Source organism: Mus caroli, unplaced genomic scaffold (assembly GCF_978045245.1).
Source record: "Mus caroli unplaced genomic scaffold, Mus_caroli_1 scaffold_18, whole genome shotgun sequence".
Classification (NCBI taxonomy): domain Eukaryota; kingdom Metazoa; phylum Chordata; class Mammalia; order Rodentia; family Muridae; genus Mus; species Mus caroli.
Genome location: NW_028227273.1, coordinates 16,156,956 through 16,184,315, shown reverse-complemented (window position 1 = coordinate 16,184,315; position 27,360 = coordinate 16,156,956). Strand labels below are relative to the sequence as shown.

General features: G+C 39.9%; 1 protein-coding gene across 2 annotated transcripts in view; it reads right to left on the bottom strand.

Annotated features, from left to right (window-relative positions):
* Window positions 1-27,360, bottom strand: part of Strn (striatin) — a 93,144-nt gene that overhangs the window by 56,653 nt on the left and 9,131 nt on the right. For both annotated transcript variants that reach the window (XM_085833106.1, XM_085833105.1), the window contains exon 2: window positions 880-983. In XM_085833106.1, the coding sequence (XP_085689232.1) occupies window positions 880-983 (104 nt within the window). The remainder of the gene's footprint in view (window positions 1-879; window positions 984-27,360) is intronic.

The window sequence follows — 27,360 nt, the reverse complement described above, 5'->3', positions numbered from 1 at the left end:
TCAGATGTTCAGATTACTGAAAATAATGAACCACTTCAGACTGCTGACAAAAAAAAAAAATGTAGCCACTGAAGAAACTTAATCCACATGATAATTTTGAAAACTCTCACATGTGACCTATTCCCCTTTACTTATGACCCAAATATAACACTACCGAAATAAGAAGGCTTTCCTCCTGGAGAGATAAAGACATCTCCCAAAGGAGCATAAAAATAAAAACAAAAAACCAAAACAAAACAAAACAACCCAGTGTATGATTGCATTGTAAAAAGGAGAAATTATAGAATTTTCTGTACGAATTAAATAGAATATTACTCTATAGATGGTTGAGCACTAGGCATCTATAGCTCAATGGTAAAGTACTTGCACAGCGTGCCCATGACCCTGGGCTCAATCTTTAAAACCATGAAAAGAAAAATAAACTAACAACCAACCAAAAACTACATTAAAAGGAAAAAACAAACACAAACAAACAAACAGACAGACAGACAGACAGACAGATGAGTGGGGTCACCCATAAGCCTAGTCCTTGAGAATTAAGAGGCAGAAGACACAGCTTTGGAGCTGAGGATATGAGAGGTGAGTCTGGGGCTAAAGCCTAGGTGGTATGAAACCCGGCCTCAAAACACACAAACCTAAGTAAACAAATAATAAAAAGTGGAACGTGGAAGAGAGAGGAATGGATGCCAGTCTAAATCGAGGAAAAAGCAGAGCATGAAGGAATGTGTGTAAAATGTTCTACAGCATGTCACCCGCCTTACTGAACTGCGATCATATAAGGATGTCTATTCGATGCTCTGAGTTCACGAGCACACGGAATTACAACATGATTTTAGTTTAGGAACGTAAATGGTGGGACATGGGATTTCAGTGAATTACCTTTCCTGCTTCAAAGCATATTCCAGCATTTTGATCCTCCTCACAAGATCTTTCTTCAAATTTTCTTGTCCTTTCCTCTCCCCCTGAAGGAAAGCAATCTGAGCCTGAAAAGGAGAGAAAAGCAAAACTCAGTTCAGAACAACTACGTTTTAAAAGACCTTTTAGAATAGCAGACAATTGATGCAATTCCTTTTCAAATCTGTCACAACGCAAACTAACAGGGGAAAGTCTTGATTTGAAAAAAATATCCACAGGAGCCCTGAGCAGTGTAGTTCAGAAGAGGGCCTGACAGCATGTGGTGCCTGCCATCTTCCCTAAGATCCCAGGAAAGACAAACACGGTACAGAGCAGACAAGCAGTTTGTGCAACTTATTAGGTATTTTATACCTTGGAAGAACTTTCATTTTTATAAAGAATGAAGACAGAAAAGTAAAATGACCAAAAGTTTCATAAATTCTTCCAAATTAAGAGTCTCATAATCAAGATCAAGAGAGTTGAGCACTCAGCACAGAAGGGAAGAGGGCTTCATGCCCACCCTTCGAGGAGACAAAGGCAACTGACGGCTGGGGAGGAGGGCTAGGCTGCCCTTCTTGGGGCTCGCAGAGGGCACTAGCGGGTCACCTGGGCTTCCGTGGATGAGCAGACGTGGGCTTATGGCAGCACTGACTGGACTCTGTAGGGTGTTTTTTAAAAAGACATGAAGTCGAGAGGAAGACAGGGACATCTTGGGGAAGCACAGGGGGCTGGGAAGCTGAAGGAAGGGCGTGAGAGATGGATATGACCAAGATGCACTGCATATATCTATGAGATTTTAAAAGTTTCATGACATATCTAAATTTTACAAGAGAGTCCTTAACGTAATCCTAGATAACCTACAAACAATAAATAACTCTTTTCTCATCTCCTGTGAGAGAAAAATCGAAGAGCCAATCAGATGCCAGACCCTCAACAAATTGAGTGTGCATTTCATCATGAGACTAAAGACAAGCCACTTCAGCTTTAGGAGAAAGGCGACTGGAAAGAGCAGCTTTTCGGGAGCTAGGCCACTGGGGGTTAACATCTGTCCTTAAAGAACTGCAAGGGTTGGAATGTCAGCTTATGCAAGCAATTTGAAATCTCTATACAGGCAGGAAGGAGCTCTATACAAGATGTGTCTAAGATAACCACCAATTTACTATTTGCCCACGCTCCTCTCACCCATTTCTGCCATGTCGACTCACAGAGATAGACAGCATATGTGCACTGCTTTTCATTACAAAAAGAAAGAATGGCCAGGCAGTGGTGGCGCACACCAGCACTTGAGAGGCAGAGGCAGGTGGATTTCTGAGTTCAAGGCCAGCCTGGTCTACAGAGTGAGTTCCAGGACAGCCAGGGCTACACAGAGAAACCCTGTCTCAAAAAAAAAAAAAAAGAAAAAAGAAAAAAGAAATAAAGAATGACTTTAAAACATACCTAAAGAACTCTGAAGATTGTCCAACTATGGTTTAGTAAAGAAATAAACTTAGTTGTATTTAATTTAAATAAGACTCAATTCTACTTATTTAGTATCACAATGAATATAAAATCAAATTTGCCAGTATTCTCATAACCTCAAATTATAAATAGGTAATATGATGTGTTTATTTTTATTTCAAAAAATCTCTTAAATTTTTATTTCAATTAAAAAGACATTTTCCTTATTAAAATAATTAAAAGGCTGGCAACAATTCAACTGTATATAGAAACAGGCCTTCGCATTTAGATAAACAGAAGAAAAGGCACTGAATGTCCATTGAATCTGTTCAGTACTCAAAGATCCTAAAATACTTTAAATGCATATATATGTAGTTATATACACATATATGTGTGTGTGTCTGTGTATAGAGAAAGAATGTATATATTCTAAAATGGCATAAGTAGAATAATGGTACATGCACTTCAAGCAATAAAAATGAAAGCTCATTGCAAGAAAGTATCATCCTGACCCATCTCAGGAAAAACCCAATTGCACTGACAGAGAAACAGATACACTTTAAAAAACTAATGTGAAAAACAAGGAACCTCATCAGTGTAACCCAACAAGGTAATAACACCATAAACTACCATAAACTACAAGTTTCATCGGCTATATTCCTTGGCTATCTCTGACTTTCTGACATGTCTCTGATCCTGGATGGTTGTACAGTTTAACCTATAACATGGTCTATACTGCAACTGAGTCTCCAATCCACGGGCCACTTGCCTGTCTTCCTACAACTTGTTTCTCTGTTGTATCAGCTCAGAAATAGACTGAATAGCGCTCTATTCACTTTACAGTTCTAATGCGACTGAAGCAAGAGCCAGAGCTGCTGAAAGGCACTGGGCTGCTAAATTACATCAACTTGTGTGCAGATGTGTTAACATCAGAATGGGCTCTGTCAGAGTATGTGAAATTGGGGAAGGTTTTGTCAACATTTCCATAGGTGATGAAAGACTATGGGTTCCACTAAAATTGATAAAGACCCGATCCAAGTCAGGGAAGCTTCCACGGGAAAGGCACAACTCAGGGAAGAGATGCAGACAGAAAGAAACTCAGGAGATTTAGAAAGCCGATGCCCCCTGCATGAGGCAGCTGAACAAACTACCAAAGAAGGACAGGTCATTCATCAGACTGGCAGACTGAAAACCTTGATGCTGAAATGGACACTTGCTGAGGTCAGATGATCAGGACCACACTTAACAGGACAAGGACCATCGCATTAGCAGATCTTCCTAAGGACATCTGGACTGTTACCCGATGGGATTAATGATTGTTTCTGTCGTAATAATTAAACTGTATATGATTATTAGCTTAAATAGAAAGGGGGAAGACATAAAGGAATTTTAATCCATCAACATGGCTGCTCTGGCTAAGGATCACATCCAAAGACCTAGGTCTGTGTGATCCTGCTGGAATGCAGACACAGCACACACCTAGTAGACAGCGTGAAGGTCAAGTTAGTTTACCTTAAAGGAGGCAGTCCTGTTTGAAAGTGACATCCAGCTGAGGGACAAAGTGACAAATTAGAGAAACACTTGACAGAATGAGTCAGATAGGAGACACCCAATTCTCACCAGAACAGCAGAGGAAGAGAAGTTATTTGAGAAGTTATTGAGAGCAGTGGAGGGAGGGAGAGTCGGTGTGAAGTCAGTGTAGCTGAGTGCAGTGCAGTGGAGTTGAGCACAACCAGATCCATTCAGTCTGCAGCTGTAGCTAGAGAATGGGAAGCCAGCCGATTAGAACAGACTGGCAGGGTCAGTTTGAGGCCAAGCAGAGCTATTCAGTGAGAAGTCAAGAGAGCCCAGCTTGAATCAGTCAGCTTGGAGAGGAGTTTATGACAGAACAGCTGAGTTGACCAGCCAGCCAGAGTTCAGAAAGAACTAGAAAGGGTGAGCTTCCTCAGCAGTAAACCTCTGAGATGGCAATTACACCAGGTGAATAAAAGTTACATTTACAACTCAGTTATGAGACATTTTTATAAAAGATGAAGGAGACTTTGAGGAAACTCAACATAAGAGTCCTTTCACATCAATTTTCTTGTGATCTTCAAAAGTGTTAATTCATTTTTGGTTGTGAGCCTAGCCTTTAACGGCTGAGCCATCTCTCCAGCCCAAAAGTGTTAATTCATAAAGCCACAGAAAAACTGTTTCAGGTGGAAGAACTAAATAGACCAGAAGCCAAATACAAGGCGTGACTTTGAACTGTAATGGATTATGCAGAAACATTGGTGAGACAGGCGATGATGAAAAGTACTGACATACCAGTGTCATCTCTCTGATGCTGGTACTGAGTGTCACACAGGACTGCACTGTTTGTATGAACCGTTGGAGGCATTGGACTATCAGGTCAGCTGACAACTAGCCCTTACAGTTCAGGGAAAAACAAATTCTTTGAATGGTCCTCTCAACTTTTCTTTCAGCTTAAGATTTTTCTTGTTGGCTTTTTAAAGAAAATTTGATACAAAATACAAACCTTGAAAATGAAAGATCCTTGGGGCTGGTGATATGGCTCAGTGGGTAAGAGCACCCGACTGCTCTTCCAAAGGTCCAGAGTTCAAATCCCAGCAACCACATGGTGGCTCACAACCATCTTGTAACGAGATCTGACTCCCTCTTCTGGAGTGTCTGAAGACAGCTACAGTGTACTTACATATAATAAATAAATACATCTTAAAAAAAAAAAGAAAATGAAAGATCCCATCTCAATCCAAAAGCCAACAACATATGCAGAGAAATCTAAAAGTACTGAAACGAAGTTAGAAGCAAAACAAAAATACCCATTTCAGCATTATCATTAAACAATGTGCTTAGAAGATACTGGGAAAAAAATGTAAAAAGAGAAAGAGAAAATATTTGCAAATCATTTGCAAATAATATGGCTGAATACTATAAAACTCCAAGAAAACAGATACTGAAAGCATTTGTGTTGTTTTTGTTTTCTTTTTCTTCTTTAGTTGTAAACACTTTCCTAAGGGACAGCAAAAAAATGATGGGAACTTATAAACAATTCATGTTTTTAAATAAACTCAGTATTACAAGACTTTACTTCTTCCTAAATTAATATTTTACAAGCCACCAGCAAATTTAATGAAAAATTTAAAGTGCCAGACATGGGAATTCTAAAGTTCACATAGAAATAAAAAGTAAGCAAGCTAAGGCACTTAAAAGCTCTAACATGTTTCCAATTTTTATGGCTATTTTATTTTATGTGTACAAGTGTTTGCTTCTGTGTATAAATGTGCACCACACGCACGCCTGGTGCCTGTGGAAGCCAGGAGAGGACACGGGATCCCCTGTAACTGGAATTACAGACAACGGAGTCACTGTGTGAGCGCTGGGAATCAACCCCACCTCCTCTGCAGACACCGGCAAGTGTTCCTAACTGCTGAGCCACCCTCCTTCCCAAAAGCTCTAAAGATTTGAAACACATTATAGTTCTATAGTCACTTTAAAAGTCACACCCGTGATACAAGACAACCTAAAACAAACTCAAATACTGATTATTTAAAACTGAGAAGTGGTCTCAAGGTCCATAGTGGGGTGGCAGAGCACATGCAAGGTGCAGTCCCTTGGGCTAAAGGAGACCACACTGCTTCTTTCTTCATTTATATTTACGCCTATGTACATGTGCTGGTGGGCATGTGTACATGAGTGTGGAGACCAGTAGATAACACTGCCTGTTGTTCCTAAGGTACACCCTGAAGCCATAAAAGACTAATGAATGTTTCCTAATTTTGTAAAACCGTATGTCCTCTAAAATTTTAAAACAGTAATTTATAGTTGCTGAAGAACTATTTTGAAAAATCAGTTACTTCCTGAAAAACATCAAAACGAAACTATGGATAGCACAAATCAAAAAAAAATTTTTTTTTCTTAATACACACAGAATACCTACAAATCAATAGAACAACACCAAGAACTCAATAGAAAAACAGAGAACATGTAGACAGAAGGAAATCTAAAAGACTCAAATACACTAAAACGATGTTCAAAACAAACTTAAGTATGAAAAATGTTGGGACTAGAGAGATGACTCATTGGTTAAGAGCACTGACTGCTCTCCCAGAGGTCCTGAGTTCAATAAAACCACACATGGTGCCTCACAACCATCTGTAATGGGATCTGATGCCCTCTTCTGGTGTGTCTGAAGACAGCTACAGTGTACTCATATACATTAAATAAATAATATTTTAAAAAAGAAAAGAAAAAAAAGTCAAAGTACTGTGTTTAAGGATTTCCTTGCTGTGAGCAGACACCATGACCACGGCCACTCTTACAAAGGACAACATTTAATTGGAGCTGGCTTACAGGTTCAGAGATTCAGGCTACTACCATCATAGTGGGAAGCATGGCAATGTGCAGGCAGACATAGTACTAGAGAAGGAGCCAAGAAGTTCTGAGTCTGATCCAAAGGCAGCCAGAAGACTATCTTCTGCAGGTAGCCAGGAAGAGGGTTCCTTCCACACTGGGCAGAGCTTAAGCACTGGCCCTCAGAGCCACCCACAGTGATGCACTTCCTCTAACAACGCCACATTTCCCATGGGCCAAGCATAGACAAACCACCACATAGTGTAAGCTAGGCATGGTGGCCCACGCCTGGCATCTCTGCATGAAGGAGGCTTAAGGAGGTTTCAAAGTTGGAGACCAGCCTAAGCTAAGTAACAAGATACCATGTCAAGTGAATACACATCAATTAGTTAATTAATGTAAAATCCCATTGCTCTTTTCTTTTTACTGTAAATTAGTCCACAATCCACCAGTTGCCTAGATTATACAAATTCAAGATAAGCCTAGGGAAATAACAAGGTCCTGACTCTAATAATAACAACAACAGTAATAATAAATGACGAAGAAAATAGGCATTTGTTTCTATGATGCAGGGGTATGAATCAGCTTCCCCCTCTAATTGGTGACATCTATTAGTCTGCAAATACACATATTCTTATACCAGCCATTTTAGAGTGGTATCTTTCAAGTATATTGGCACACAGTAAGATGGCCAAAAAAAAAAACCACAAAAAAACCAAAAACAAAACAAACAAACAAACAAACAAAAACAGGCAAGATTATATGTACAAGGCATTTTCCATCAGGTTAAAAAGTATTAGACCTGGAGAAATAAGTGTCTCAAACAAAACCTCTGAGAACAGAGATGGTCTTGTGAGAGTAATGTTTATCTTGTTACCTTGCTCTGGAAAATAGTCTTAAAGCATACTTCCTTTTATAAAAAGCACAAGCCTAAAGCACAACTGGTATACATCTAGTTTTTTTTTTCTAAAATATAAAATTACAAATAAAGTTTTATTTTTTAATATAAACGCTTCACACCAAACTTTTGTCTGAGTTGGACTGTGTAACTGAAAAGGAGCAGAGTATGACACCGAAGGAAGAAAGGGCTAGAAAAGAAAAGAAGGGGCAAGCTGGGGGCGGGGGAACATCTAAACATCTATCAAGGAATGCTAAGTGGCTTTTAGTACAGACAGCTGTAACTACATTGGCAGAGAATTATATACAAGACAGTCAAAGGAAAGGGGGAGGAGTGGATTGCAGACATTTGACTTTTCTTAAAAGAAAAACAGGTAAAATCATCATCACGCCTCTCAAGAATAATTCAAGTATGTAATAACTATAAATGTTTCTCCGGGTATAAGATGATTGAGAGACAGAAGACCAAGAGTTTAAATTCCCCTTAAATTCCCTCTATCCCTCTTAAAGGTTGTCCCCTGAGCATGTCAGTATGCCTTTAAAGTGTTTTACTTAAAAGCTATTACAGCCAAACACACTCATCTACCAAACCCCAGGCCACCTATTTGCAGACTGGTTTTGGATGTTATCGTCAAAATTCATTTTTAAGAGAGGATTAAAAAGGTGTGCCACAACCTTAAGTGGTGTGTGCCCCGACACATGAACTAAGGGGATGAAGAGAGAAAATGAATGCATCTCTGCTGTGCACTGCGGTCTGTTTTTTCTGCCCTCTCAAAACGGGTGCCTGTACACAGGTGAGGCTTAATTAGTCAAATAAGCCAAAAGCCTGGGATTAGGCAGTGGAAGGAGCGGGTGGAGCTGAACGTTTTAGAGATGGGGAAGACGAGACTGAGATGGGAGAGACAAGAGGAACTTGAGGGAAAGTTTGATGAGCTAGAACCACCTGGTCCTACGTGCTGTAAGTAACTGGGGATTTCTTTGATTGACGATTGAATAATGTAGGGCACATTTGTCCAATCTAGGTGTGTAGCTTGTATTTATATCAACTGAGTTTTGGGTTCTTGGTGTGGACATTTTGGGGGGTTGAAGATTTACTGTTATACCTAGCTGGTAAATGACAAGTCTCTGGAGTTGTCATTTTGCGGGGCAAAGGAGATTAGAGCAAGCAGCAGCCAGTTCAGCAGGCTAGCCACAACGGGTAGTTGTCTTGTGAAGTGCAGGGTAGACTGGCAGCAGCTAACCACCGGAACCAAGGCAAGACTACCATTTGGGGCATCCAGTAGGAGTGGGGAGACCACTGTTGCCAGTGTCTAGCCGGCCATAGAATGGACTGTGTTTTTATTAATACACACTACAGATGGTGCCCAATGTGGTACAGGATCCTGTAGGAATTTAAGATTCTTGGCCTGAGAGTTGGGAGAATCAGTTCTTAGTGAGCAGAGGAATGACTCCAGCATGCTCCAGATTCTAAACAAAGAAACACAGGGACAGACCCAGTTCACACTCTAAGTTCCCCTGCTGTGAACAGAAACGATATAAGTAAAAGCTGCCTACTTCCTATCAGCAGGTAAATACGTTTGATCTCATTGTTTTTAAAGGTAGAATAAGGTAAAGATTTTGCCCAAGTCACATGGAGAATTCTGCCCGTGATTCAGAACTAGTCCAAGGAAAGATATAACGGCTCCAGCCAGAGAGCAAAGGTAAAAGCGGCTTGCTTCCTATACGCAGGTATTAATAGAAGTTTGATTTAATTGTTTTAAAAATGATATAAAGATTAAGTTCTCTAATAAAGTCTTGCAGGATACTCATATTCTTTCCAACGTAGGCTCCACGGGAATTTTGGGTTAAAAAATCCTGGCTTGACAGACTAGAAAAGGCCTAAGATAGGCTCAAATAGTATTTGTTTAATTCTCTTTACTTGTTTTAAATTGTTTAATTATCAAGATGGGTTTGATTCTGAGTTTTGTGGTTATTTTATTATTCCTCTGGGAGAGAGGTCAAGCTAAAAGTTTTTCTAGTTACTGGCTAAAGGACATAGTAATTTGGGAGAAAGTCTTTGTGATTGTGATGTTAGAAAAGGCGACTAGACTCTGGACACTTTCTAGAGTTATATGGATCAAATATGACAGAGGAACTAGAAGAACTAGATTCAAGTGAATCAAACAAAAAAGATAAAGATTCTTTGTGCCATCCCTCCTCACATGGCACAAATGAAGACTTATGATTGGCTATTATTAAAATTGGCTTATAAAAAAAGACTGTCTTTCACAAGCTCAAAGAGCAGAATTTCACCCTAGTCTGTACAGCCTGCACAGACTAAAACAACACATATAGGTATCTAGATGGTACTTAAATTTTGTTTTGAGATTTTTTTTATATTGCAGAGTGTACAGCTTTGGTGAGATTCATCATCCAATATACTGAACCGACCTGTTCAAACTCCCAATGTCATGGATTTTCAGACAGCTCCAGTCAGAATTTAGCCATCAGAGACTCATAGCAATTGTTGGCGTGGCCTTCCTCAGGCCTAACCTACTTCCCCTTCTCCCTACCCTTCCCCACTCCATTCAAAGATATCTCAAGGTCCACATTCAGCAGGAAGTTAGGAAGAGTCGTCGTCTCGGGTCCCTGGGCTTGGGGATCTGGAGGTGGTTTTTCTAGGGAATTTAGAAATGGTCAAAACTGAACAGGGAGGAAATAGCTAGAATTGATTGTGTAGCCATAATCTCATTTGGTAAAAATCTTTATAACTGTTACTAAGTTGAAGTTATAATTTCTTACATTGGCACAGAATTTACTTTTTGATACAGATTTAAGGCTTTCATTGGTATAAATTTCTTCTATTGATACAAAAGTTTAAGTATACAAAGCTCAGACCTAGTCCTTCTCTAACTGCCATTACAAACTGGTAAGGGCCAGTTAGCAAATTCATGGCTCTGAGTTAATTGTAAGGGTGTTTCAAGATATTTTAACTAGAAATAGCTTAGAGTCAAAGAAGAAACTGAGCATCTTACCTGCAGGTAAGGCCGTACATTGTGACAAGGTAGCTACTGGGCAGAAACTGCCTTCTCATCTACAGACAAAATTACTGTCCAGAAAAGGGACACGCTATGTGGAGAAATTAAATCCAGTCAAAAATAAGGTATGAAGCTATCCTTTAAGTATTTCAAATGGGCTAAAAACTCAAAATTCAGCATATAATCATTTTCTGTTCATGTACATAATAATGTAGTAGTTTTGAAAGAATTTTTTTTTTTTTTTTTTTTTTTTTGGTTTTTCGAGACAGGGTTTCTCTGTATAGCTCTGGCTGTCCTGGAACTCACTTTGTAGACCAGGCTGGCCTCGAACTCAGAAATCCACCTGCCTCTGCCTCCCGAGTGCTGGGATTAAAGGCGTGCGCCACCACGCCCGGCTAGAAATTATTTTTTAAAAAGGTAAAATTCCATGATGTATTAAGGTTTTTGTTTTTTAACATATTATATCTAAGCAGAACTTTCATTTTCTCATCTATAGAAGTGGGTAAACAAAAAAGATAAAGGAATACTGGATGAATATTGGACCAGTCTACAAGGCAAACCAGAAGTTAGTCGAGTCTGTTTTTGTGGTGTTGTGGATCCCACCAAAGGCCTTGGGTATGCCAGGCAAGCTTCCCACCTATATACTCTGTACTATATACTGAGCTATAGATCCCTGGCCCACGCGTATTTGTAAATTATTTTCCATTTTAATTAGTTAAAAAGAATGTATATAGGTTGGACATCATCTGTATATGAAAATCTGAATTCAAAAATGTTCCTATGCCTGAAATTTTGAACACATCTTGGATTTCAGACTTTCAGATTAGGGATGTTCAGCCAGTAAAGTCTATGTAAATCTTCCAAAATTAAAATATCTATGAATTTTTAAACACATTTGGGCCAAGAATTTCAGGTAGAGTTGAACATGAGATACAAATTTTCTATCCCTAACCAGGTTTATCTATATGTATATACAGTATTAATAAGCAATTAAAACATATAAAATGTACCCCATACTTTAAGATTATTATAAAATGTTCAGCATTCTAAACTTTAAAGAGTTAGAATTCAAAATTGAAGTCAAGCATGGTGTTGCATGCCTTTAATCTCAGCATTTAAGATACAGAGGAGGGAGGGTCTCTGAGTTCAAGAGGTCAGCCTGGTCTAGAGAGTAAGTTCCAGAACAGCTCGGGCTATACAGAGAAACCCTGTCTTGAAAAACACTTTCTAAGGGCTGGTGAGATGGCTCAGTGGGTAAGAACACTGACTGCTTTTCCAAAGGTCCTGAGTTCAAATCCCAGCAACCACATGGTGGCTCACAACCACCCTGTAATGAGATCTGATGCCCTCTTCTGGTGTGACTGAAGACAGCTAGAGTGTACTTGTGTATGATAGTAAATAAATCTTTGGGCCAGGGTGAGCAGAGGTCCTAAATTCAATTCCCAACAACTACATGAAGGCTCACAACCATATCTGTACAGCTACAGTGTACTCATATACATAAAATAAATAGATACATCTTCAAAAAAAAAAAAAAAGAAAAACACTTTCCAACTGTTTTTTTGGTCAGTTGGCAATTCATTTTCATAAAACTCTAAAACAAGGCATTAGAACGCATGACTAATTGGAGGTTCTCAACTTTTAATCTAAATGCAGCCAACAGAGGATCTTAAAGTCAGCACTGCGGTTTATTTATGCTAAGAAGTGAAGATAATGAAGCTTGGTCTCAACCTGGGTATGTTCAACAGAAGGCCTTCTCATAGCTACAGCTGCTCCCTGGAGAGGACTAGGCATGCCTATGCTCTCTGACCTAGGTCACTAAGCAGTTCTCTTCAACAGGACATGGCTGCCAGCCCATCCTGAAAGCTGTCTAGAGCGTCTGTTAAAGAAAGACAGCTGTTTCTGACTGATGCGCTCTAGAGTAGGGGAACCTGCACTGCTACCATGTACTGCAAGGCCATGCTAGTGCAGACCTGAGGCTGAATTTGGAGCAGCTCCGACTTACACAGTGACACAGTTAGAAACCAAATAAACAGGGCACTGTGGAAGCAAGGAGTGGATCTGTCTCAGAACTCAGCTCTTTTCTCCCCAAAAATTTGTAAACAGGCCCACAAAGACTAGCTTTCTAAATCTCTTCCAAATTTCTTACTTATGAATGAAATAATAGCAGTCTCCTGATAAAGAGATCAAATCTAGCGACATGTTCTATCTCATGTTTAGAAATATCTACTGGCCACCAGTTTAAACTGTTGTAAAGGAGAATATAGAAAAGAAAAACCAAATGGCATTGTAAAAAACCTAATCCTGATAGCATGGTAGCACATGCCTCTAATCCCACCACTCAGGAAGCTGAGACAGGGGGATCCTGAATTTGAGACCAGCCTGGGTTCCACAGTAATGGAGTTCAAAACATATCTGGCCCACATGTCAAGGGCCTGTCTTCAAAAAAAAAAAAAATCCTATTCACAACACACTTCTAATGGGGTTAGGGTCTTTGCCACTCATTTAGCAGTTTTAATTGAGCCCTACTTGATGGCCAACACAATTACTGGCACTGCATAATGTAACAGACTGCCTGCAATCCCCTCCATCAGTAAATGAAGGAGAGATATGAAGTCAGGGTGAGCCTGGTAACTCGGTCACAGAAGAAGCAAATCTTGCATAAAATATATAGGCACATATATTTTATACATAAATATATAAAAGTAGTACATAATTCATGCACAGAGAACCAGAACCAGATAGTGACAGGAACTGTGATTATAAAAGTAAACACAAATAAAATCCAGCAGGATGCCCATTTACCTTTGGAGACACATATAATGCAATTGATATTCTACTCAAAAGTGAATTTTTAATATGGTATTTAATCTACAGTGAGGTTTTCCTTTTGAGAAACTAATGAGCCTATGAAAATTTTCCCCACAGAAATACTTCTGGGCCATTTTGATACATACCTGTAGAGAGTTCACAACAGAGGAATCTTGAGTGGCCGAGACGCACTTAAAGAAATGTTCAAAGTCCTAAGTCATCAGGGAAATGCAAATCAAGGAAATGCAAATCAAAACCAGCCCTGAGATTCCATCTTAAACCAATCAGCATGGCTAAGACCAAAACCTCAGGTGACCGGCACGCGCTGGAGAGGATGTGCAGAAAGAGGGCCACTCCTCCATAGCTGGAGAACTTGTAAGTTTTAAGAAGTTTGCTTATAACAAAGCCTCGGCAACAGTTGTTGTTGCTTATCTTTAGAAAGCTCAAGAGTTCTAAATGTTTTAAACCAATAAAATTACCTGCCCTGGACTACACCTCAGGCACATTCCCCAGAGCCCGAGCTTGATATTTAAAGCATCCCCCTCTGTCAGTCCCCCTCTGCCATTCTCCCTCTTTCATGCCCCCTTTGTGACTGCGATGTTCCTGCTCCTTTCCTTTTATAGACTAGGCTGAAGTATCTGTCTTCAGAGACTCCCCACGTTTCTGTCTTTACCTTTGCACACTGCCTCTCTCCTCCATAACCCCCTTGTATTTTCAAAGTGTTCCACTCTGAGATGACCCAGCTCACACTACTATCTCCTTTGAAACACAAACTACCTATTTCCTACTTGAAAACAAAACCGTTTTCTGTACATAAATATACAACTAGTACTTTATGAAACATAATACCTTTTATTTTTCAAGTAAAATTTTAGGCAATATTTAAAAATTCTCCATCAGGCCGGGAGTGGTGGCACACGCCTTTAATCCCAGCACCTGGGAAGCAGAGGCAGGGGGATTTCTGAGTTCGAAGCCAGCCTGGTCTACAGAGTGAGTTCCAGGACAGCCAGGGCTACACCGAAAAATCCTGTCCAAAAAAAAAAAAAAATTCTCCATCAGAAATTATCTATGTTCTTAAGTAAGTTTAGAACACAATTTAAGGTCAATATACCAAAATATTCTCATCAAGACAGCAAGATTCAAAACAAAACTGGGGAGAGAAAAAAGTCAGTTAAGAAGAAAAGAAAGAGCTAGGAATGGTAGTGTATGCTTGTAATTCCAGCATGTGGAGGCTGAGGCAGGAGAATTACCATGAGCTCAAGCCCAGCTGACTGACACAACGGTACAAGGTCTATCCATGCTTGACAGCAAGACCTGCTTTAAAAGCAAAAGTAGAAGAAAAAGGTGTCGGGCTTTGCTAAATAGAAATGGCAGTACTTATTTGTAAGTACACATCCTGAAGAGATAGTTGAGAAAAGAACAGACAAGCAGATTAGTTAGAAAATATCCTGTCCTGACAGTTAGGCAGCAAGAGGAATAAAAGATGCACTTTTAAATGTAATTTTATTGCCAGCAAATGTTTCAACAAGGAAAATCAGTGACATAAGGAAAGAGGGGGGGGGTGAGTGGGAGAGGGGAGGAAGGGGTCGGGAGTGAAAGAAAAGAGCTAGGTCAATAATTAGTACACAGGTTGGTATACAAATGAAGAGAATAAATGAGTTATTTTAACAAGCCTACAAAGTAAGTTGTGAACATTTCTTTTAAAAGATTAACTTTCCAAGTGCTGAGAGATGGCTCAGGGTTAAAAGCACTTGCGGTTCTTCCAGAGAACGGAGTTCAGTTCTCAGTTCCCATGTCATGCGGCGAAAAATCATCTGATGCCTCTGGCATGGGCGGGCTCCTGCCCCCACATGCACAAACCCACATGCAGACACACACACACCTACACATAATTAAAAGTAACAAAAGTAAATCTTTAGACAGGTAAATTTTAAAAAAGAATCCTACTTTTCTAAAGGAAGAAAAACAAGGTTATCACTCAAAGGACCATATTTCTATAACACACGCTAGAAGATTAAGGATATGTGCTAATGAAGAGCAGTAACTAAGAAAAGCAGACTGTAGCCGGACGTGGTGGCGCACGCCTTTAATCCCAGCACTCGGGAGGCAGAGGCAGGCGGATTTCTGAGTTCGAGGCCAGCCTGGTCTACAAAGTGAGCTCCAGGACAGCCAGAGCTATAAAGAGAAACCCTGTCTCGAAAAACCAAAAAAAAAAAAAAAAACTGAAAAATATTCATGTATAGCCAGATGAGCTGGCCTGAACCTTACCCTATATCTGATGTTTTCCATTTGCATTTATTTTCATAGATAATAATCTGCCTCCAGTCTGTTTTCTCCTGTTGTAAAATTTCCAAGTCTCCGGAAGCCCTAACTTCCCTCAAACTCACTCTGCAGGCAAGGCTGAGCTGGAAATTCCTGATCCCCTCGCCTCTACCTCCCAAGTGCTGGAGTTACAGGCATGAGCCAAGTTACCTGCCTCCGCTATTCCTGTTTTAGCATGTTAATTAAACTAACAATCTCTGCTGACTCTTTTAATTATTATTACATTTTTTCCTTTATATGTGTGCATGTGTGTGCCTCTGTTTAACCTGCGGATGTTAAAGACAACATGGAGAAGTTGGGTCTCGTCTGACTCAGAATCAAGCGCCTCTATCTGCTAAGCTTTCTCCTCAGCCCTATACTGATTCATAGGGCGCTAGGATGGCAGGCTGGAACTGTATTTGCTCTTACAACAAACATCTGTGTACTGGCAGGTTTTGGGTGTCAACTTGACACAGCTGGAGTTATCACAGAAAAAGGAGCTTCAGGTGAGGAAATGCCTCCATGAGATCTAGCTGTAAGGCATTTTCTCAATTAGTGGTCAAGGGGGAAGGGCCCTTTGTGGGTGGTACCATCCCTGGGCTGGTAGGTAGTCTTGGGTTCTATAAGACAGAAGGCTGAGCAAGCCAGGGGAAGCAAGCCAGTAAGGAACATCCCTCCATGGCCTCTGCATCAGCTCCTGCTTCCTGACCTGTCTGAGTTCCAGTCCTGACTTCCTTTGGTGATGAACAACAATGTAGAAGTGTAGGCTGAATAAACCCTTTCCTCCCCAACTGCTTCTTGGTCTTGATGTTTGTGCAGGAATAGAAACCCTGACCAAGACAATCTGAAAACATTGTATTTTCCTAAATAAAAGAAAAACCATTAACACAGAATTCCCTTTCTGCTTTTCCATGGTGACTTTTCCAAAGTACGTGTCATATAACTAACTGCCTTATGATCCTCTTAATCCTTCACGTCCTCTGAAATCTAGTCCTGCTACTTAGTGGTGGCAAATTATTTAAATCTGCTAAATTCCCACTTTTATTAGTAAAACAGAGCTAAGAGCCCCAAACTCACAATACTATTATTAAGACTACACAATGCATGCCAATGGTCCTAGAACATCTCAGTGTTAACTCATCTGTTCATGTGCTAAAATTTGGGCCATAATCTTATCTTAAATAAACGAAGTCTAGATGCAATAATTCCAAATGTTAAGAATTCCCAAATGGTCCAAATTTCAAATTTTTGTATATATTTATTTTTGAGACAAGGTCTCACCATGTAGCCATGGCTGGCCTGGAACTGGCTGTGTCTAACAGGCTAGCCTCAAACTCACACAGATCATCCTGCCTCTGCCTCCTGAGTGCTGAGATTAAAGGCATTTGCCAAGATGCTCAGATCAAAAATATGATTATTGAAAAAGTTTAAATTATTTTAAAAATGTTTATCTTTTTATATGAAGGTTTATTTAAGAAATACATAAAACATATCAGAATATTTCACATGTTACTTTACTTAATAAATTAGGAATACAATTTTTGTAAGCATAAGGAGGTAAAGTGACAGGAAGGCAATGGAGTTATGAGTAGATTAGCTGTATTCACATGGAAACAGACTAAGAGCCAAGCATGTAAGGAGTCCATACATTCCAATGCTCTATAGTCATCTGCAATATCGCAGTGGACAAGCTGAGTCTTTCGATTAAAATATACATATACATCCCACAAGGGCCCTAGAGATGCTACCAGAAGTGCTGAGACGATATCTTCAGCTACACAACTGAACATGAGTAGGTATTTTTATCATGCCAATGGCGACCACACTGTGGAAGGAGAAAGGGAAACAATCCTACCCCAGCGGCCCCGGAAAGACACTAGAGGAGTGAAGGCAGGTGGTCTGAGTTCAGCAAGTCATGGTCAACTGACAAATCATGCTGCAGAGACAAATGTACACGGTGGAACTAGATCCCTCTCCTCTGGGCAAAAAAAAAAAAAAAAATCAATTCAGAATGTATTAAAGGGTCTACGTAAAACCTGAAGTTCCTAGGCTGCTGGGGCAATCACAAGGAAACAACGCACAGGCAGAGGAGACTCTGAAAACACTTACTGAAGTAAAGAGTAAGAAGAACGGACAAATGGGCTGAGAGGAATTAAAAAGCCGGGAAACAGAGGACACCAGAGTGAAATCTGTGCCAGCTGGGGTCTGACAGATGATTCATATCCAGGACAGAAAGCTCAAGAAACTCAAACACCAAAAGTAATAAAAAAATCTGATGAATGAATACATAATTCATAGTCAGACACTTCTCTAAGAAGCACAAATGGCCAACAAACAAGCAAACTGTTCACCACCCTTAGGGATGAGGAAACCAAGGCTACTGAGGTTCCGTCCCACCTCAGTCTGAATAGCCATCATCAAGAAAACTCAAATATTCTAAGGAGAAACAGGAGAAACACTCATACTCTTGCAGGTAGAAATATACGTCAACGTAGCTACTGTGGAAATCAAAGCCATAAAAAGAGCCAACTATACCACACTCAGCCAGAATCAACACACAATAGAATCCCCGCATAGCTACATTTATCACACCTGAACGATGCAAGTATCTAAGCATACAATGTAAAGTATTAATTCCTACCCCAACTAGGATGATTTCTTCCCTTGTTTATTTTCTTTAAATGTGGGTTTGTATAGGTGTGCTTGTCGGTCAGAAGACAACCTGTGAGAACCAGCCCTCTCCTTCACCATGTGGGCTCCAGAGACTCAGGTCCTCAGGCTGGGGCAGCACTTTATCTGCTGAAGCATAGTTACAGCTCTTGGGTATATATGTACCATACTCAAGGAAACAGGAAAATTCTGATAATCACACACTTAGATTAAGCGAAGTGGCAGGATAGGTATTAATTTGATGAAACCCAACATTATTCTTTTTTTTTTCCTACAGAAGAAATAGACGATCACCCTCCAAAATTAACAGCAATGACAAAAATCAGCATAAAGTACTTGGTATTTTGTTAGAGTTTCCCTAGTCTAAATATGTTCTAAAAGCAGGTCAATTATAAAAACTTGGAAAACTCAAATTCAGGTAAGGTGGCCCTGAATCTTGAGGACAATGATGTAACGGATTCATTTTACAACCTGATTTTCATGCGCACGAGTGGCAAGACCGGAGGTTTATGCTTGGTCTCCTCCTCAGTAACTCTCCACTGTATTTTTTGAGCCAGGGTCTCTCCCTGACGCTGGAGCTTGCTGACTCAGCTAGACCAGCTGCACAGCAAGCTCTGCTTCCCCATCAGAGATTACAAGTCTGTACCAACACACCCAGCTTTTATGTAGTTTTACCCAACTCAGGTCCTCATGTTTGTCCAGTAAGTACTTTCTTTGTCAACGAAGCCACCCCACGAGCCCACAACCAATCTTTCAAAGCAATAATGAGAATAGGAAGGCCGGACTCTGTGAGGAGAGTGTAAAGATGACAAGTCTGTAAGAGTGTTCTCAGAGACAAGGCTTGGGTTCACTTGAGAGCTGTGCACTACAGAGAAGCAGCCCCTCGGTTATCTAGGTGAGCCATCCAAAACCAACTCCAGCCTCTGCTCACTCGCCTGCCATCCAAGTTCACCACCACGACTTTTGCCTATCGATGTCACAGGTTCCCTACCAAAAGGATCTCGACAGAAGTCACAAAGATTCTGGGAAACTCCTGTAAGGTTTAAAATCAGGACATGATTTCTTGTCAGCGCGACTACTAAAGCATATTTCTCCGGAATCTGAAACACGTGAGATTAAAATAATCAAATCACTGAAACACCATCAAATACGTACCAACTAATTCTTCATATCATACGTGGCCTGTCTGCATTCCTCTATAATAACTTTTTCATACAATATCACTTCTTAGCAGTAGACACAGTATTTTAGTTATAATAGTGACAAATAACAAGTGAATATATGAAATCAATTTATGAAAGGACAGGAACTTGTAGAAATGTTGTAACCCGATGGTTAGAACACTTTGAGTGGCCTGCTCTGCCTCCTTTTCTACACAGCTCAGCCGCACCACGCACAATCAGCTGGACCCTTCCATATCAACCATTAACCAAGGAGAGCCTCCAATCTGCTGTAGGTATTGTCACAGCTGAGGTTCTTGCTTCTCAAATGACCCTAAGTTTGTGTTAGGTGACAAAAAAACTAAGCAGGATATAATTGAACAAGGACAACAGAAAGAAACCCAACTGGGACGAAACACGGCGAGGACTAAAGGGCTTCTTCAAAAAGGGCAGAATGTAGTGAAAAAGAGCCCACGAATAAAATGTATAAATACTTGGGTATATCTCTAGGTATTTTAAGAACAACATAGTTACTTAAAGAAGGAAAATATTAATTGTACAGACTTGAAACATTAAAAACCCAGCTATCTCCAAGGTCAGTGTAAATATGATAAACATCAGCCATCTTCATGAGCATGCATACATAACATCTGGAAATATGCTCAATACATCACGTGAAATTTATCTGTAAAACAATGTGCAGATGGCTTAGAAATACTTTACAGTTTTTAATATATTTCTATACATCTCTGTATATTTTTCTATGCATCTTGACTTATGTATGTATACCTATTTTAAATATTAATTTCTTCTAAATGTAAATCTTAGTTTTCAAAAATAAACTGAAATTTAACTTTGAATTGTAAATTTAGAATTTTTATTTTGTAGAAAATTGATGTTTTTTAAGTTACTTATGTTCCAACTTTCTGTAATTAATATTAAAGTATATTTATAAAGACTTATTAAAATTAATACAGAATGATTAAAGTAAACATACCCATAACTACCTGAATTTTAATGATCATAATGCTCATATTCTTCTAAGCCTAATACACAAAAGTAAAACGTTATCAGTGTTATTCAGTCAAAACACACAAGAGACCACAAGGCAAAAACTACAACAAAAAAACTAGACCACTATGTAACGATGAGAAAAATTTAACTCTAAGCATATATATATAAATCTTTAGAGTCTATAAACTCCTTACTCAATTCCAAGACAACCAGTGAAGAATCCAACACCGACTTTTCTTGAAAAATTAGTGTTGAATATCACTTTGGAACTGTCAGATCCAAATTCAGTGTTTTGGGGGGAAATAAAACAATTCTACAGGAGTCTGGGATTCTGACTCTGTTTTCCTCGCAGCCTAAACAGAGTGCTCAACTTCCCTGAGCAAACCCAGTTCTCATCTAGAGAGAAACAGTAACTTGTTTAGCTCCATATTGTCACATGGAGCTGAAAGACAGCAGGAGGAAAACAGCTGGATAAGAACTGACTCCAGGACAAAGAGTCAATTTTTTTTATGATTTCTGCTTATTTGTATTCTTCTCCTGTCCTTTACAAGACTGGTGGAATACAACTGAACTTATAAAGTATTAGTTTGACTATTGTTTTAATTTTTATTGCATCAAAGATGACAAGAACAACCGTTTGCCTAACGATTTCTTCATCCTCCGAAACGCTGACTGCATCCTCCAGCTGGAGTATATTTCAGTCAGGAGCAGGGTTGCCTTTCTAATCTCTCTCCCTTTTGTTTTAATACTACTATTTTTATATTATTATGTAATCTCTGCCCTCACCCCCAACCCCTGCTTTTTAAAAATAGGCTCTCACTCCGTAGTCCTGGCTGGCCTAGAATTCACTATGTAGCCCAGGCTGAGTACAAACTTGAAAAGATCTGCCTGCCTCTGCCTGCCTGTGCGCACCACTACACTTGGCTAAGTCCCACATTTAAACTGTATGCATTTACGGGCTACTGTGCTACTTCAATAGCCACATACACTGCATAGTAACAGCTTCTTCACATACACTATGGTAAGTACTGGAGATAATTTTTTGAGGTACAAAAATGCCCCGACCTGCAGGGATAATCAGAGGGGACCTAGGGCAGGGGAGAGAGAGAGAGAGTGGGAGGGACAAGAAACACGAAGAATGAGAGCAAGTCAATCATACTGATCAAGCTCTGAAAAACTTTATTCAGGAGTGGCAATATAAGCATTGGCATGAGGAGGCTTCAAGGGAAGGGGGAAGAGCCCGGGGGCTCTCTGAAGGTCAGGTGGCAATCTTCAGCTCCTGGAACCGAGGGTCAAAGTGTCTTCTCTACCCACAAACATTCTTACTGTTATGACCACAAATGTTCTCTCAGGACTGTTTATGTAAGCCAGAAATTTTCCACAAGGCCATGGCTGAGGAACCATTGCTAAAGCCTAAAGGGGACAAGATGGCCCTGCTCTTACCCACTACACTCCAAGTCCTGCATCCAGCATGTATTACTAACAGGGCTCCACAGATACCTATATCAATTTAACAGATTTACAAGAAGCAATTAAAGAGGGTAAGGTAGCATGCTAACTGCTAAATGACAAAGCACTTAAAGTAGACATGGCTCGTATGTAAAAGAAGGACCACAGTACTCTAAAAAGTAGATGTTAACAGACTTATTACGGAGAGATTTGAAATGTATATTGGGCAAAAAAATGAAAAAAATATCTGAAGCAATCAATTTTTAATTAGTATTTTGCTGCTTAGGAGGCAGGAGAGCATAGACCAGGTCCACCAGAGGAGAAGCTAAAAACAAAAACTTAGGAAAACTTGTTTCAACCACAGGACATGAACTGCTAAGGACAGGAGTACTGGGACTGAAGGAGCTGACAGTGTTTGCAACCTCATAGGAAGAACAACAATATCAACCAACCATAGCTCCCAGGGTCTAAACCATCAACCAAGGAGTACACATGGAGGGACCCATGGCTCCACCTGTATATGTAGCAGAGGATGGCCTTGTCAGGCATCAATGGGAGAAGGGGCCCTTGGTCCCGTGAAGGTTCGATGCCCCTGTGTAGAGGAATTCCAGGGCATCGAGGTGGGAGTGGATCAGAGGGTGGGGGCACACCTTCTTAGAATAAGATGGGGGATGGGATAGGAGGTTTCTGGGGTTGAAGTTGGGCAACGGTGTAACATTTGAAATGTAAATAAATAAAATGTCCAATAAAAAAAATGACCAAGAAAAAAAATCTAAGTACCACAAGGTACAACAAATATATATCATGCCTATGAATAGGTAAAGTTAACAGTTTTGTAAACTGCTACTATATTTTTAATGCTTTATGTTGATCAATTACCACTGAATGTATGTTGGAATATATTGTAATAGATGCCTTAGAAATGAAGTCTTACCCAGAAATGTACTTAATACAAAGTCAATGATGAAATGTTTTCCCTAAAAGTACATCATATTTGCTGATGGATTTGTCTGATTGTCAAAATTATTTGTATTATTTCCTTATCATAGTGAAAATTACTGGAGATACAGTAAGCACATATCATTCACAGTGTCTGTAGGATAACCCTGCATATAAAAGATGGCCTGTCATGATAAGTGATTTTGAAAGCTAACAATGTAAATAAACAAAATGCAACATTGACTGCAAAAAAACAAGACAAAAACAAACAAACAACAGACCTGCAAAGCATTGACATGCCAATGCATGACTGAAAGAGTACAAGAAAGCCTATGACTGAATGAACTGAACCAAGGCTGCGTAAGAGAATGAGAGTCAGCCAGCTTTGGGAAAATGATTTTAGAATAGATGATCAAATTTCAAGTAACAGGTCATCCCTGACATTTGCAAAAGCTGGACATGTCAGGTTTCAACCGAAGAAAAGTATCAGCAAAGCTAGAGCTGCCATGGTGTAGAGATAGTCTAAGAAAAGAAATCCACTACAGTAGCAACTCTTAAACCAATGCAGGGGATGAGAGCCCATAAGGTGTTTGGCAAGCTTCATAGAGAGAAATGGAAACAAAATCACAAGGGAGAGAGAACAAAAGAAGTGAGAAAAATGATACCAGAGAACACTGGAAAGATACCTGAAGGCAGTAAATGTGGTCTGTTGGGAGAAATCTAGACCAACAAGCAGGAGGGAGCAAAGGTGGACTGACCACCAACAGCACCACTAAGAAAAGGGTTTCCATTCTTGTTACTGGGGAACCTAAGAGGCCAGGAAGAAAAAGAACTTTAAAAATTCTACAGTGCCACATCGTTCTTTTTTGAAAGAGGGGCCTCACTATGTTATTCCGGAGTCAGGAGAGCCTCCTGTCTCAGCATCCTCTGTAACTAGACTACATGGCACACACAAAAGCCTGGGCCAATGGCTCATTCTCTGAGGCTTCAGCAACCTGGGTTTTCCCTTAGTCCTGTGTGCTTTATTTAGACTCACTGACTTGGCTGGCCTGCACATTTCTAATGAAAAAAGCAGGCTCAGACCTAAGAGCTCCATTCCAACTTTAGGACAATCGACAAATTTCTAGTATTTATCTAAAGGCTCCCAGTACAAAAAATAAATTGATTAAATACTGCAATGTATTAGTTAGCAATACACAAACAAAATTAGAAGAGTACACATAAAGTAATGACACCTAGATGTTGGTTTTCTAGAGCGTGTGGGAGCTATCTGGTTTTTGGCTTTTCCTTCTGAGTTGATCTTACCACAAAGCCCAGGAGGGTTTTCCACAAGTGAACCCCCCTCTATCAATATCCTCAGTCCTAAGAGGCAGAAACTCCTCACTAGCCTTAGATACTTTTATTTAAAATCAGACCACCGAGAAACAAATACACAGCTAACAATTTAGAAAGAATGAGAAGCATGGGAAATTTGAGGGTGTGGACTTTTAACAAAAGAGAAAAGAAAAATGCTACATGTGGATCATAAAGATGTTTTAGCATTTCCCTGTGGTCAGAGTTCAACGTAAGAGGGGCTGTGGGAGACAATCCTCATTCATGGCTATGACAAACAAAAGCACCCATTTGAAGCCATTTACTGCAGGAGCATCCAGCAGCAATTATGAAGCCTTATGAAGCCAGTGGCGTTCCTGAAATGAACCCTGTCAAACTGATCTGCCAGGGCAGCAGGGCCGGGCCCCAGGCTCTGCATGACAAGCATGCAGACAGGCCTTGCTTCAGAGTCACAAGGTAGAAGTACTGAGGCGCAAAAGGAACAGATAAGGGGTTTGCCTCATAACCGTGTGTATGCTGTAAATTTACTACAGTCACAGGAAACATAGATATCACAGATGTCTGAGACACATGACCTGCTTTTAAGAATAAAAATTTTATGGGATCCAGAATAAACATATACACGTGCTCATGTTGATCCATATTCAATACTACTGTAACCTAATATGAGATTCACCCAATTAAGAATAATGTATTAGGGCCAGGCAGTAGTGGCTCACACCTTTACTCTGCACTTGGGAGGCAGAGGCAGGTAGGTTTCTGAGTTCAAGGTCATCTTGGTCTACAGAGTGGGTTCTAGAATGGCCAGGGCTACATAGAGAAATGCTGTCTCAAAACAACAACAACAAAAACCAGACAAACAAACAAACAAGAAAACAAAAACACAAAAAAAAAGAAACAGGGAGAAGAGGGAGGAGACTTTATTGAGCAACTATTATGTGCCAGTCACTCTGCCAGACCTTCAAAAATAAAAACCTCTGTAACTCAAAGTCTAGTGAAGGAACAACTATGCAGAGTATGAGATAAGAGAGTATGATAGGTATTCCACGACAAATCTCTGTTAACCAACTTTATAGACTAACCAGTAGTTTTTTCTTGTTTGGTAAAACGCTGTGCAAAGCCTAGAGCATGTTAAGTAGCCACAGTAATAGCCATTCTTATAGTTCTTCCATATACTTTGATTCCCACAGAAATGTATACACTTATCAAGAGTCAACTGGGCTGGGCCTGGTGGTACACACCTTTAATCCCTGCACTCCAGAGACAGAGGTAGGCAGATCTCTAGAGTTCAAGGCCAGCCTGGTCAACAGAACAAATTCTAGAACATCAAGGGCTACATTGAAACCCTGTCTCAAAAAAACCAAAACAACAAAAAAGTCAACTGGTTTTCCTGTCAAAAATGTTTATGTGTTATGACTTAATTGAGTTTAATGGGATGACTTAGGAAGGGGGAGGGAAGGGAAGAAAGAAGAAGGCAGGGGTGGATAGATGGGTAAGAGGATTCTGGGAAGGCAGGAAAGAAAGAGCCACTAAAAATAATGCTATCATAACAGATGTGAGAGAAACTACTGTGTTAACACCAGGGAAAGGGCCACAAAAATCCTGAGATGTTTTCATTCACTGTGCTTTACTGAATGAAGGAAAACCAAAACCAAAAATCATAAACAGTATAATTTGTGGCTTATTTAGGAATGAGAACACAGGACTGTAACTGGTATTTTTTAACATTTTTATTTATTTATTATTTTTATGTATGGTGTTTTGCCGGCATATATCTCTATGTATCACATGCATGCAGTGCCCTTAGAGGTCAGATTTCCTGGGACTAGAGTTAGAGATGTAACCATATGGGTGCTGGGAATTGACCCATGGTCCTCTAGACCATGCTCTTAATCATTGAGGTACCTTTCTAGCCCCTTTAGCTGGTCTTATTTAGAATAAGTGAAGGATAAGTAAACTTGGTCTTACATTGACAAATAACTATGCAACTATATTGGAACTTAAATTCTAGTTTCAAGCAACATGATCATCCAACAGTCTGGCGTACACTAAATGCTCCTGGTGTGTATATCCTCACAGTGCACAATACTCTTTGTGTATAGAAGCCAAACAGGTTTTCCAGAGAAAGTAACTGAATCTTGATGATGATCAGAATTTAGAAGGCAGAACATTTCTATACACTGACCAAGAAGTATGAAAGAAAATGAAAATTATCAAAATATTTTCTCCTACTTCCTGTGCTCAGAATCATCATTAACCATTTTCTACGGCATAAAATTTACCCTTTCTCGATTTTTTTACCTGTTTATTGGGGAATGATTAATATCTTTTAAGTAGAGTTTTATAAGATTAAAATAAACTGAAAAAATACTGAGCAGTCTATCCGACACATGGTACTCACTAACCAAAGCCTTTACTGCTTACAGAGGGTGACAGGACAGCAAGCTAAGCAGCGTGCTGCTGTCACGCTGAGAGGAGGACGCCTTCCTTGACTAGCCCTATTCTTTCAAGTTCATTAACTGTGCTGACCCAGATCTCCAGGCTCCTCTTTGTCCCCTCCTCTTAGCCTTATAGGAATCCACATTCCTGAGGAGCAGGTTTGGGTTGTGCCTATAATTCAAGCTCCTGTGCTCATGGCACAACCTTCTCATTTAGGAAGCATAAGCAAAACAAATTAAAAAAAAAAAAAAAAAAAAAACAACGAAAACAATTCACCCAGTGCTGTACTTTTCCACCAAGTGAGACTGGCATCACCTTGTGGAATCTGACGTCAGGTCTGCTTCTCCAAAGCAGATACACTGTATTGGGTCCAATTTCTATCGCATACAGATGAGTGCTAATGGAGCCTGTGTGATCGGTGGTGAGACATTCCCTTGGGCCCTTCCTTGGAAAGGACCTCTCCAGTGTATTTATGCCAAGAACATATTTGCCACACCCAAAATACCTACTCCATCAAACTTACTCAACACATCCTGGCGTCACCTTCCTCGGCTCCTACCTAGTCCCTTGCTCTCCTTCCCACTTCATCTCCAAACATTAAGTGCTCCTTCCCATACGGCTTTTCAGCTTACTATGCAATAAAACAT